The sequence below is a fragment of the Leucoraja erinacea genome, unplaced genomic scaffold, assembly GCF_028641065.1.
Source record: "Leucoraja erinacea ecotype New England unplaced genomic scaffold, Leri_hhj_1 Leri_64S, whole genome shotgun sequence".
NCBI lineage: Eukaryota > Metazoa > Chordata > Chondrichthyes > Rajiformes > Rajidae > Leucoraja > Leucoraja erinaceus.
The window spans coordinates 288,225-301,610 of NW_026576564.1; the positions used below are offsets into that span (position 1 = coordinate 288,225).

At 44.2% G+C, this 13,386-nt stretch overlaps 1 protein-coding gene across 4 annotated transcripts in view; it reads right to left on the reverse strand.

Moving 5' to 3' along the window:
* The window catches only part of nipblb (NIPBL cohesin loading factor b), a 333,312-nt gene that overhangs the window by 159,847 nt on the left and 160,079 nt on the right, over positions 1 to 13,386 (reverse strand). For all 4 annotated transcript variants that reach the window (XM_055631095.1, XM_055631096.1, XM_055631094.1 and 1 more), the window contains 3 exons: positions 8,185 to 8,364; positions 3,750 to 3,938; positions 3,411 to 3,482 (listed from right to left, as the gene is read on the reverse strand). In XM_055631095.1, the coding sequence (XP_055487070.1) occupies positions 3,411 to 3,482; positions 3,750 to 3,938; positions 8,185 to 8,364 (441 nt within the window). The remainder of the gene's footprint in view (positions 1 to 3,410; positions 3,483 to 3,749; positions 3,939 to 8,184; positions 8,365 to 13,386) is intronic.

Genomic DNA, 13,386 nt, shown 5'->3' on the forward strand with positions numbered 1-13,386 from the left:
TAGCCCGCTGAGTTCCTCCAGTACTCTGTATTTTATTTAACTCTGAAATTGAAGATAGATATAAAGCTGGAGTAACTCAGCGGGACAAGCAGCATCTCTGGAGAGAAGGAATGGGTGACGTTTCGGGTCCAGACCCCTCCCCAGACATGAACTGAACTCTCGTCGGTGAGAGTGGTTGTGATTGTCTGAAGAAGGGTCTTGACCTGAAACGCCACCCACTCCCACTACCCAGAGCCGCCGCCCGTCCTGCTGAGCCACCCCAGCCCCCCGTGTTCACCTTCAACTCCAGAGCCAAACAAAAAACACAGAGTGCTGGAGGAACTCAGCGGGCCAGGCAGCACCCGCGGAGGGAACGGACCAGGAACCACCCGGGCCGTGGCCCCCCACCCCAACAGGAAGGAACCGCAAATGCAGCCGTCCCCACAAAAAGCCCAAGAATTCGGGGAATGCCGAGGCGAGAGGGTGAGAGAGGGAGTGAGAGAGAGACGAGATGGGGAGTGGAGAGAGAGAGTGCGCGCGCGAAAGAGAGAGAGGGGGGGAGGGTTAGAGCGACAGACAGAAAGACACAGCGAGAGAGGGAGGGGGAGAGAGAGAGATGGGAGAGAGTGGAGAGAGAAGGGGAGAGAGGAGAGGGAGAGAGAGAGAGAGAGAGACAGAGAGAGACCGAATTAGCGAGAAAGAACGAGAGACAGAGAGACCCCAGCCCACCAACCCCAAGCATCGCGGCAGACCAACGCCCACAAAAACAATCATCCAGACCTTGAGACCCAAAACACCAACAGATTTAATCCCCAGAGGTACAGCATGACCCCCAACATCCCTGCATTTTCCAAGTAGCAAGATCCCAAGTCAACCCCACCGGGCCACCACCCCTCCATTGGCGAGTGGCATGGCAACAAAACAGGAAGTCGGGCCGATCCCGACCGCTCCCACCTGCCCGCTGCACATCGTTGTTACGATTATTATGGTCAATTTTGCATTGTTCAATACGAACTTTTAAAAAAATCCGTATTTAACAATGCAAAATCGTACATCCATATTCTTATCGCATTTCTGTACAAAATACGGAAAATCCGTACTACTTGGCAGCTCTGAGGATATTCAACTGTAGATGTGACATCTTGGTCAGCCTGGGCAAGATGTCCCAAGTTGTTCCCATGCTCTATGACTCCATAACTTGAATGGGGCTTTCAGGGAAAGTGTTTTCAGTGAAGTTTTCTCAAGCATTAAGGAGATTAGCCTATTAGAAAGGGGTAACACTTGACTTCCCGTATGGAAATGAGACATGGCAAGTGACTGAGGTGTTAGTGGAGGAGCACTTCGGTCCAACTTGCCAAGCCAACCAACATGGCCCATCTACTCTAGTCCCACCCACATGTGTATGCCCATATCCTTCTAATCCTTTCCTATCAATGTACCTGTTCAAAGGTAGACAAAAATGCTGGAGAAACTCAGCGGGTGAGGCAGCATCGATGGAGCGAAGGAATAGGCGACATTTCGGGTCGCGACCCTTCTTCAGACTGATGTGAAGGGGGGGGGGGGGGGGGGAGGCGGGTTGAAGAAAGGAAGAGGTGGAGACAGTGGGCTGTGGGAGAGCTGGGAAAGGGAGGGGAAGGAGGGAGAAAGCAAGGACTACCTGAAATTGGAGAATTCAATGTTCATACCGCTGGGTTGACACCTGGAACCGCTGTGTCAGCTGCTCTACATCGGTGAGACCAAGCACAGGCTTGGCGACTGTTTCACCCAACACCTCCACTCAGTTCACAATAACCAACCTGATCTCCCAGTGCTCAGCACATCAACTCCATCTCCTATTCCAAATCCGACCTTTCTGTCCTGGGCCTCATCCATGGCCAGAGTGAGTCCCACCGCAAATTGGAGGAGCAGCACCTCATATTTCGCTTGGGTAGTTTACAACTCAGCGGCATGAACATTGACTTCTCCAATTTCAGGTAGTCCTTGCTTTCTCCCTGCTTCCCCTCCCCTTCCCAGCTCTCCTACAGCCTACTGTCTCCGCCTCTTCCCTTCTTTTTCTTGGCCCCTCCCCCAACATCAGTCTGAAGAAGGGTCTCGACCTGAAACGTTGCCTATTCCTTCGCTCCATAGATGCTGCCTCACCCGCTGAGTTTCTCCAGCATTTTTGTCTACCTTTTTCCAGCATCTGCACTTCTTTCTTAAACAATGTACCTGTTCTATGTATTTTAAATGCTGTGATAGTCCCTGCCTCAACTACCTCCTCTGGCAGCTCATTCCATATACTCACCACCCTTCGCATAAAAAAGTTGCCCCTCCGGTTGCGATTAAAACTTTCCCCCCTCACCTTAAATCTATGTTCTCTGGTTCCCGATTCACCTAATATGGGTAAAAGACTCACCCTATCTATTTCTCTCATGATCTAATACACCTCTACAAGGTCGCCCCTCATCCTCCTGACCCTCAAGAAATAAAGTCCTAGTCTGCTCCACCTCTCTCCAGAGCTCAGGCCCTCGAATCCTGGCACCATCCTCGTAAATCTTCAGACAGTAAAAATATATTTCTAAGGATGTGGGTGTGTCTAAAACAAAGAGGGCATAGGTATAAGGTGAGGTGTAGGAGAATATGGGAGCTTTTTCCCCTGAGACTGGTTGGAATCTGAAGCACAGATGGTAGAGGTAGGTCTTCTCAAGACATTTAAGCAGCATCTGGACAAGCACTTGAACCACCAAGGCCTAGAAACCAAATGCAGGTAAATGGACCTAGTGTAGATCAGTGCAATGGTCAGCATGGACATGGTGGGCTGAAGAGTCTGTTTACAACTCTGCAACTCAAGGCCGGCACTGGTATGACCAGCATAAACTGCCATTCCCACAGTCCTTGGAGTCTTTCCTTCTTGTTAGGATACTCCCACAGTGCGACATAGTGACACCAAGAAAGAACTGAGAATAGATTTCCAAGTCTGGATGGTGTACGACTTACATTTATTTCTTATTGTCTTCATGTTATAGGCAGCCATTTGTCCATCATTGAGTCTGTGTTGACTCTGTGGTCCTATTACCTTTTGCTCACTTATTTCACTGACAACTGTTCTTTCCACATGCCCATCAACGTCATTGTGGGAAATCAATTTCATGTGACTGGATGAGTAGTATTTAGAGCAATATCTTTGACTGAACTGCAGGTGAATACAAGGTGCTTCACTTTGCAGATCAGTTTGCATTGAAACTGAAATAGCCATTAAAATATATTTTGTATAAAAAAACATTTCACATTTCTATCCAATTCAAAATTCTAACGCAAACAGAGAAGTCAGGTATTGCTTTCAGGAGGTTCAACCAGAAACCCAGCAGGTGAATAATGAACTGGATTCATGCATGTCATCAGGTCACAGCATCCAACTCACATGTGTAAAGTATCTGAGACAGCGGTTTTACCTTCAGGAGTCAGTTTGGGTTCATATGCTTTCCTTTTCCTTAATTTTTCTCTTTTTCTCATCTTTCTGGCAACTGTAAATGAGAGTTGTAAAGTTGAAAAACTGCCTGAAATTTCAAAGGGAGATAAATCTTAACAGAATTGAAATTACAATGTTCCAAACCACACACTGGAATGTGAAACTCTGCAGTGTGACTTTTAGTTAATAACCTGAAAGACCTCAAGATAAACATCCAGAACTAGAATAATATCTAATTATGCTTTAATAATATGACCAAGTTCAGTGCCACATCTCCAGCAGCTATCATTTACTCAGTAATGTTATAAAAAAGCACACTTACTATCACTAAGACTAGGAGGGGGTGAATCTTCCTCAGAACCAGGACTACGCTCCCGATGCCTGCTTCCAGAACTCCTTCGGCCTTCAACAGAATTGCCCTTCCGCATTTCGTTCAGAACCCGCCGGTCACGCTCCTCACACTCCCACGCTTTGTCGGCAACTCGGTCCTTCTTGTGCCTTTTCCTAGATGCTGGAGGTTAATTTGTAGTAGATTATAACTGAATCACTTGTTTGGCTATCTTGGCACTGTCTCTTTACAAGCACAAGCATAATCACTCATGAATTTAAGAACCAGAAGAGGATAGACCATTCAGCCCCTAGTACGTTTCCAATCAATGTGATTATGGTTGGTCTTTTCCCTCAGCACCATTCTCCAACAATATCCAAAAGTATCAATCTTTCAGTCCATATACGGCAAGTGGAGGTCGCTTAAAGGACAGTTGATCAAAGATCAGTAGCAGCATATTCTAGTAATGAGTGGGGGGGATAAGGATGGCCATTTAAGGGAACCTTGAATAACCAAAGAGGTTGTAAATATGATCATATACAAAAAGGAACCACATGCAAGATTTAAGAAGAAATCAGATTTGAGATTTAAGGAGAAATTTGAAGAATATAAAGGAGGGAAGAACTCAAGCGGGCGATTAGAAGGGCCAAAAGGGCCTAGAAATAGCTTTGGCTAGTTGGAATAAATAAAATCCCATGGCTTTTTATATCAACATTAAGAGGATAACTAGGCAAAAGCTAGGACGTCTTAAGCATAGAGAAAGGAATTTGTGCTTGATGTAGATGAGGTACTAAACAAAGTTACTGAACGAGACATGGGAGGAGATTGTGGGAGTCTTGACGAAGATCTTTCAGACGAGGCCCAGGAGGACTGGAGAGAAGCAAATGCTGTTTCTTTATTTAACAGTGGGAAGGAGAGAGGCTAGTGAGCAGCACATCAGTGGCAAGGAAGATTCTGAATGGTAGGTTTTACTCCCATTTGGAAAAGAATGGGTTAATCAGGGACAATCAGTATGCCTTTACATACGGCACGTCATCTTACTAACTTGACAATGGTTTTTTTGAGGAGGTGACAAAAGTTATTGATGATGGATGTTGTCTACATGGATTTTACTAAAGCATTTCACAATGTCCCTTGAGGCAGAATGATCCAGAAGATTAAGACGCACAGGATTAACTGTGACTTGCTTATCTGGATTCATAAATGACTTCGGCTTGGAGTCAGGTGATGTCGATGAAGGTTGTGGTGACCAGTGGAGTTCTGCAGACATCTGTGCTGGGACCTCTGTTGTTTGTGAAATATATAGTGACTCAGACATCAACGGTTTGGTTAATAGGTTTGCAGATGACAATATGATTGCTGGGGTCATGGACTGTGAGGAAGGCAGTTAAAGGACATAACAGGATATGGATCTGCTGCAGACATGGGCAGAGAAATGCCAGATAGAGTTTAATCAGAGCAAGTTTGATGTGTTGCACTTTGGGAGGTCAAATATAAGGGGAAACTATACAATTACAACTCTCACCTACTTCTAAAGAAAGCATTTTATCAAATACATCACATCTTGGTTTGGGACCGCAAGAAATTGCAGCGAATTGTGGGCGCAGCCCAGATCATCACATAAACCAACCTCCCTTCTATTGACTCCATTTATACCTCACACTGCCTTGGCATGGCCAGCAGCAAAATCAAGGACGAGTCGCATCCTAGCCACTCCTCCCCTCTCCCATCAGGCAAAAGATATAGAAGTGTGAAAACGCACACCGTCAGATTCAGGGACAGTTTTGTCCCAGCTGTTATCAGGCAACTGAATCATCCTACCACAACCAGAGAGCAGTGCTGAACTACTATCTACCTCATTGGTGGCCCTCGGACTTGATCGGACTTTGCTGGCTTTACCTTGCACTACATGTTATTCACTTATCATCTACACACTGTAAATGGGTCGTTTGGAATCATGTATTGTACTTCTGCTGACTGGTTAGCACGCAACAAAAGCTTTTCACTGCACCTCGGTACACGATTAACTAAAATGAATTCATGGCAAGATACTTAACAGCATTGATGCATAGAGGGACCTTGGGGTCCAAGTCCATAATTCCTTGAAAGTGGCAACAAAAGTAGATAAAAAGTGGTAAAGAAGGTAAATGGTATGCTTCCCTCCATTCGTCGGGGCATTCTAAGAATCAGGGAGTCATAATGCAGCTTTATAGGGCTTGGGTTAGGCTGCATTTGAAGTATTGCATGCAGTTCTGGTCACCCAATACAGGAAACGTGTAGAGAAGGTATACCACAATAATGATAGACACAAAATGCTGGAGTAACTCAGTGGGTCAGGCAGCATATCTGGAGAAAAGGAATAGGTGATATTTTGGGTCGAGACCCTTCTATTACTTTTCTCCAGACCTGTTCAGCCTGACCCACTGAGTTCATGCACCTTTTTGTGTCTATCTTTAGTGTAATCCAGCATCTGCAGTTCCTCCTTCCCACAATTATACCCGGATTAGGGGGTTTCCGCTACAGTAAGGGGTCAAACAGACTTAGATTGTTTTCTCTGGAACGTCGGAGTTTGCGGGGATACCTAATGGAAGTATATAAAATTATGAGAGACATGAATAGGATAGACAGTCCATTCCCAAGATGGAAATATCAAATACTAGAGGGCATAACTTTGAGGTGAGAGGGGCAAAGTTTAAAGGAAATGTGCAGGGGCAAGTTTTTTTTAAAACAGAGGGTGATGAATTCCAAGGGTATGCCATGCTTCCAGGGGTAGCATCAAATTATTTTTTTTCCCCCTCACCTTAGACCTATGTCCGCTAGTTCTTGATTCTTCCGGTCTGGGTAAAAGATTCATTTACCTTATCTATTGCTCTCATTATCTTCTACACCTTTATACCCCTCATCCTCCTACGCTCCAAGGAATAAAGTCCAAGCCTGCTCAACCTCTCCCTACAGCTCAGGCCCGCGAGTCCTGGCAACATTCTTGTAATAGCTGTGGTCTATGAACAACAGTCTAAATGTTCCTGTGTAGTGTGGAGAACCAGCGAGATCACATCCACTGCTGACCTATTGTGGCAGAAAGCAAATTGTAGCAGGTCCAGGTTTTTGCTGAGGTACGAGTTGATATGCGCCATAATCAACATCTGAAAACATTTCATCACGTTCATGAACGTTGGTGCTACTGGTCGGTAGTGATTGAGGCATGTTACCATACTCTTCTTGGGCAGCAGAATTAGTTTGGTTTAGTGTACTGTGGTACGATGAAAAGCTTGGGTTGCCCTTATCATTGATGCCCTTTTAAAGCAGGTGGGAACATCACACCTCGATAATGAGATTATCCATGTACCTCCATATCCATATGCCTATCTAAAGGTCTCTTAAATGCAACTTTCTGCCTCAACAACGGCAGAGTGTTGCGGGCATTCACCACCATCTGTGTAAAAAAAATTGCCTCGCACATCTCCTTTAAACTTTGCTCCTCTCACCTTAAAATGATGCCCTCCAGTATTTGATTGTTTTAGGCCTGGGAAAAAGATTTTGACTGATCTTATTTTTGCCTCTCATAATTTTATATGCTTATAAACCGTCTCCCTGCAACTGCCATAAAGGCAGATCGTACTATACAAGTGTAATCATACATGTGAGTATAATAGAGGACATGAATTGAAAGGAAATAAGAATGCAGAAGATGGCATTGCAGCTGCCCCTCTCTCTCTCATTTATATTGCTACTTCACACCAAAATATTACATTTCAAAACATGACATTTTATCTGCCATCTCTCCATACTGTCCACTTCCCTTAATATCCTCAACATTTACTGCACTTATTTGGAGACTTCAGTCACTGCTATCTTGCCAATGGATTTGAGTTTTTAAATAATGCAATATCTTAACTCTCATTGGAAGATTATTCTGAATAGCCTTTTTTATTCATAAATGCCTTTTGGCATTAACTTTTGGGGCTTTGTTTTTGTCTTTGCACTATCTCATTTGTTTTTGTTTCAATGGAAGTTATTTGTATTGTTTATTATGGTGTCTACTGAGTACTATCTGTAGTGCTGCTGCAGGTAGGAAGCACTTTGTTCTGTTTTAGGGCATATGGCAATAAAGCACTCTTGACTCTTTGACAAAATGCACCCAGAGTCAACCAGACATCCCAAAAGAGATCTGGTAGGTATACCTGAAACGTTACCTCTGTTTCACTTTTCACATATGTTGCCTGACCTGCTGTGTCCATCATTTTTTTGTTCAGATTTCGTGCACCTGCCGTTATCTTGGGGATTTTTACATTCAATGTAAATACTGCCTATAAACTTTCTTCAGAGATTATACTGAACTTTCATCAATACGTTTGCAATACAGTTTTTTTCCCAGATAGGTTTGATCTGTTCCATCTTCTTACTACAACCTAAAATGGCAGATACTTACATTCAAAGTCGCTGTCATTATCACCATCATCTGAGCTGATTTCTGCATAGTTTGGCTTTTCCTTTACCGTACTGCGCTTGCGTTTGTTCATCTTCACTCGTTCACAGAGTGGCATTGTGGATTCAATCTCTGCAAGGAGATCAGGTGGAAGCTCCTTCAACACTGACTGGTCAATACCACCTGTCAAAGTAAATGTGCAAGTAATTGATTGCATAAAAACAAGTTTCTGAATGCGGTTATCATTTCTATCACTGCAAATTACTTACTTGTTGCATAAACTGGGGCATGTACTTCGACTGAGCTTGCCCATATTTACGTTCATGTGATTCTCCTCCAATCACAATTACTACATATTCTGTTGTTAAATGTTTCATGGTCTTCAAGTGATTGCATAACTTAGACTCTCAAAAGGTGAGGACGCTTTACTTTTATTGTTGTACTCGTCTTATTGATATTCTCAATTAACTTTATTCATGTCCCTAGTGATCTTGCACATCTCAATAAGGTCACCCACTCAGCCTCCCACGTTCCATAGAAAAAAGTAAAAGCCTATTCACCTCAATCTCAAGCTTAGGTGACATCATGGTGAATATCTTCTGCATCTTTTCAAACTTAATGGCATCCTTCCTATAACTTGGCGACCAGAACTGCACACAGTTCTCCAGGTGTAATCTGCCAACTACATGTACAGCTGCATAATAATGTGCCAACCTTCGTACTCAATACCCATCCCCAAAGAAGGCGAGCGTGCCAATTGCCTTCCTCGCCATTATGTCCACCTGAACTGCCACTTTTAGGGAAGCATGCATCGGTACATAGTGGCATAGCGATAGAGATGCTGTGTTACAGCGCTAGAGATCCAGGTTCGATCCTGACTACGGGTGCTGCCTGTATGGAGTTTGTAGGTTTTCCCTGTGAGCACTTGGGTTTTCTCCGGGTGCTTCGGTTTCCTGCCACACTCCAAAGACACACAGGTCTGTAGGTAAATTGCCTTCAGTAAAACTGTTAAATTGTCCCTGATGTGTAGGATTGTGTTAGTGAACAAGGTGATCACGGGATGGTGTAGGTCTAAGGGCCTGTTTCCACGTAATATCTCTCAGTTCTACAATGCTCTCCAAGGCGCGAGCATTTACTGTGCAAGTCCAGCACTAGTTTGACATACCAAAGTGCAACACCTCAAAGTGATTGGGAATACTGCAGATTATCAAATTATGGATACATTATATTTTAATTTTGAATGTATGAGCTCGAGTTAGTGGGCCATTATCATATGGTACAGTTAATCTCTATGAAAATCTATTACCTTGAAATCCTCTATCTGGTAACACCAAAGATAGACACAAAATGCTGGAGTAACTCAGCGAGTGAGGCAGCATCTCTGGAGAAAAGGAATAGGTAATGTTTCAGGTCGAGACCCTCTACCAGATGTCACCTTTTCTCTAGAGATACTACCTGATTCACGGAGTTACTCCAACATTTTGCATCTACCTCTTAATGCTCTCTGTTCCAAGAGTGTCATTGAACTTCTGCTTACTCCTGGAAATATCAAATACTGTACACTGAGGATAGACACAAAGTGCTGGAGTAACTCAGTGGGTCACGCAGCATTTCTGGAGGAAAAGGATGGATGACGTTTCGGGTTGGGACCGTTTTTCAGTCTGAAAGTAGAGGGGAGGGAACTGGAGGTAAGAAAAGGCCAGAACGGAATAAGGCTGGCAACAGGTGACCAAGGAAGGGTGGAGCCCTAATGGCCCATTGCTAGCTGGGAAAGAAGTATTTAACATCCTTCCCAAGGTTCATTACCTTCCTAAGGCTTCCTGACGGGTTGCACAGCCAGAAAGGTTCCTGACGGGCTGCACGGCCAGAAGGCTTCCCTATGGGCCAGGGCTGTGGACTGGGTCGGAGCCAAGCCGAGGCCTCTGGGGTAGAAGCCCGGGTCGGGCTATGTGGCCAATGGAGCCCACGACTTGGGCCCGGGTCAGCACCATAGAGGTGTGAAGTCGGATGTCGACAGCGGTGAAGCCTCGCGACGATGGGGCCTCAGCAGTGGCGAAGCCTTGCGGCGGCGACGATGGAGGACAACTGTGAGGGGGGGAGGGGAAGAACAATGGCGGACCCGACGTGGGGGGACTGTCGTGTGGGAGGAGAACCATGGACAATGTGGGGGGGGCAATGGGTAACCGGCGTAGGGGAACTGGGGGGGGGGGGGGGGGGGGAAAGGGTGTTTTGTAGCTTTGTCAGCACCATAGGTGACTGCTAGTTGTATACGTTGTGTATGCAGGCAAAGATTCTCACTGTGCTTAGTCACATGCAACAATAAAGTATTTCTATTGCTATTACCCAGAATAAGTCAGGATACGTCCCTTCAGACTGACCCAGAGTTGTATACTAAAATGTTTTTTTGTTACATCCTGAATGATTCATATATCCAAGTAGCCTACAAATGTATTTAAAGCACTTTAACATCAAAATCAAACTATTAACCCTTTCTGGCTTAAGTCCTCCCTCCACCACCTCCAGTTTAAATTCCATTTGGAATATTTTGAAGGACCAAGAAACCAAGAAACAAGAACTATTTAAAATGTGTATTTAGAAGCTTCTAGGTGAGTTAGACAAATTAAGTGAACACGCAACGTCATGGCTCATGCAATATATCACAAAATAACAGGAAGTTATTGACTGTGGTTGGAAAGAAGTAAAAGCCTATTCAACCTCAAAACCCACCAACCAACACATTGGGATGAGAGACAAATCCCTCTTTTGTCAGCAAATTTGCAGGTGACACAAAGCTGGGTGGCAGTGTGAACTGTGAGGAGGATGCTATGAGAATGCAGGGTGACTTGGACAGGTTGCGTGAGTGGGCAGATGCATGGCAGGCAGTTTAATGTGGATTAATGTCAGGTTATCCACTTTGGTAGCAAAAACAGGAAGGTAGATTATTATCTAGATGGTGTCAAGTTAGAAAAAGGGGAAGTACAATGGGATCTGGGGGTCCTTGTTCATCAGTCAATGAAAGTAAGCATGCAGGTACAACAGGCAGTGAAGAAAGTAAATGGCATGTTGGCCTTCATAACAAGAGGAGTTGAGTATAGGAGCAAAGAGGTCCTTCTGCAGTTATACAGGGCCCTAGTGAGACCACACCTGGAGTATTGTGTGCAGTTTTGGTCCCCTAATTTGAGGAAGGACATTCTTGAGGGAGTGCAGCGTAGGTTCACAAGGTTAATTCCCGGGATGGCGGGACTGTCAAATGCTGAGAGAATGGAGCAGCTGGGCTTGTATACTCTGGAATTTAGAAGGATGAGAGGGCATCTTATTGAAACATATAAGATTATTAAGGGTTTGGACACGCTAGAGGCAGGAAACATGTTCCCGATGTTGGGGGAGTCCAGAACAAGGGGCCACAGTTTAAGAATATGCGGTAAGGCATTTAGAACAGAGGTGAGGAAACACTTTTTCACACAGAGATTTGTGAGTCTGTGGAATTCTCTGTCTCATAGGACAGTGGAGGCCGGCTCTCCGGATACTTTCAAGAGAGAACTTGATAGAGCTCTTAAAGATAGTGGAGTCAGGGGATAGGGGAAGAAGGCAGGAACGGGGTACTGATTGGGGATGATCAGCCATGATCACATTGAATGGTGGTACTGGCTCAAAGGACCGAATGGCCTACTTCTGCACCTATTGTCAGAGGGTGGTGAATATGTGGATCTTTAGTCAGAGGGTGGTGAATCTGTGGAATTCATTAAAACAGAAAGCTGTGGAGGCCAAGTTAATGGATATTTTTAAAGCAGAGATAGATAGATTATTGATTAGTACGGGTGTCAGGGGTTATGGGGAGTAGGCAGGAGAATGGGGTTAGGAGAGAGAAATAGATCAGCCATGATTGAATGGCGGAGTAAACTTGATGGGCCGAATGGCCTAATTCTGCTCCTATTACTTATGAAACCAGAGGATCTGTGGAAAACCAACAATGTCACAGGAAGAACAGGAAACAAACAGCACTGGAGATTAAAATGGAACACGCATTGCTAGAGCTCTGTGGTAACATTGTCAATTGTTGAGCCATGGTGGCATTGTTGAAAAGTTCTTAAGAACTTCCTGAGAGATGGGGAGCTACATGAATCCAGAGACTAGGTAGGCCATTTGAGGAAAAGATATGGAAAATTTGAGCTCTAAGAGGAGATACCATGATTTATTGAACGCCAAATAGTGTTTAACTAAATTGTTGATGAGATATAAGATAAGAATATTAACCATAAAAGTTGCAAGACATTTGATGAAGATTGCACATATTAGTCTATCCATATTAGGCTATGGCAAAAATCAACAGAAAGCCAACAATGTTCAAATAACAAAAAAACGTACAACGTGGTGGGGTAACTCAGCAGGTCAGGCAGCATCCTAGGAGAATATGGATACGTACCTCTTTGGATCGGGACCCTTCTTCAGGTTATTATCACTGAAGAACAAATCAGTTGGAAGAAGGGTCCAGACCCGAAACGTCATCTACCCGTGTAAGAAAGAACTGCAGATGCCGGTAAATCGAAGGTAGACACAATATGCTGGAGTAACTCAGCAGGTGAGGCAGCATCTTTGGAGAGAAGGAATGGCCGACATTTCGTGTCTGCAGAAGGCTCTCGACCCGAAACGTCGCCCATTCCTACTCTCAAGTATGTTGCCTCACCCGCTGAGTTACCCTAGCATTTTGTGTCTATCTACGTCATCTAACCGTTTTCTACAGAGTTACTCCAGCGCATCAGTGTACAAGATGAAATTTCAAATTTGCAGATTAAATTTGAAAGTCCAGTAACAGAACAAAGGCAATGAGTGGAATGGAGCTTGTTCAAAGAATTTGAAAAAGAAAGTTAATAACAGGCCACAAGATGACATTTGTTGTCTTATAGAATGGGCAAATGAAATTGAACACAAAGCATGTAGTAATATATTTTGTTAGAAAACCAAGAGACTATATTGGCAAAATGGGCAATAGGACAGAAAGAATGATCCGAGAGTGTCAGTGAATACATTTTTTTTTTAAACTGGTGGAGAGAGAGAATAAGAGAAAAGATCAATCAGTAAAATATAAAATCCTTCACTTTATGAAGATAGACTACAAAAACACCTTTAGGTAGGGTAGTCAGTATTTTAGGTCGAGACTATGACCTGATGCAGGGTTGAGACCAGAGACGTGATAATTCATTCCCC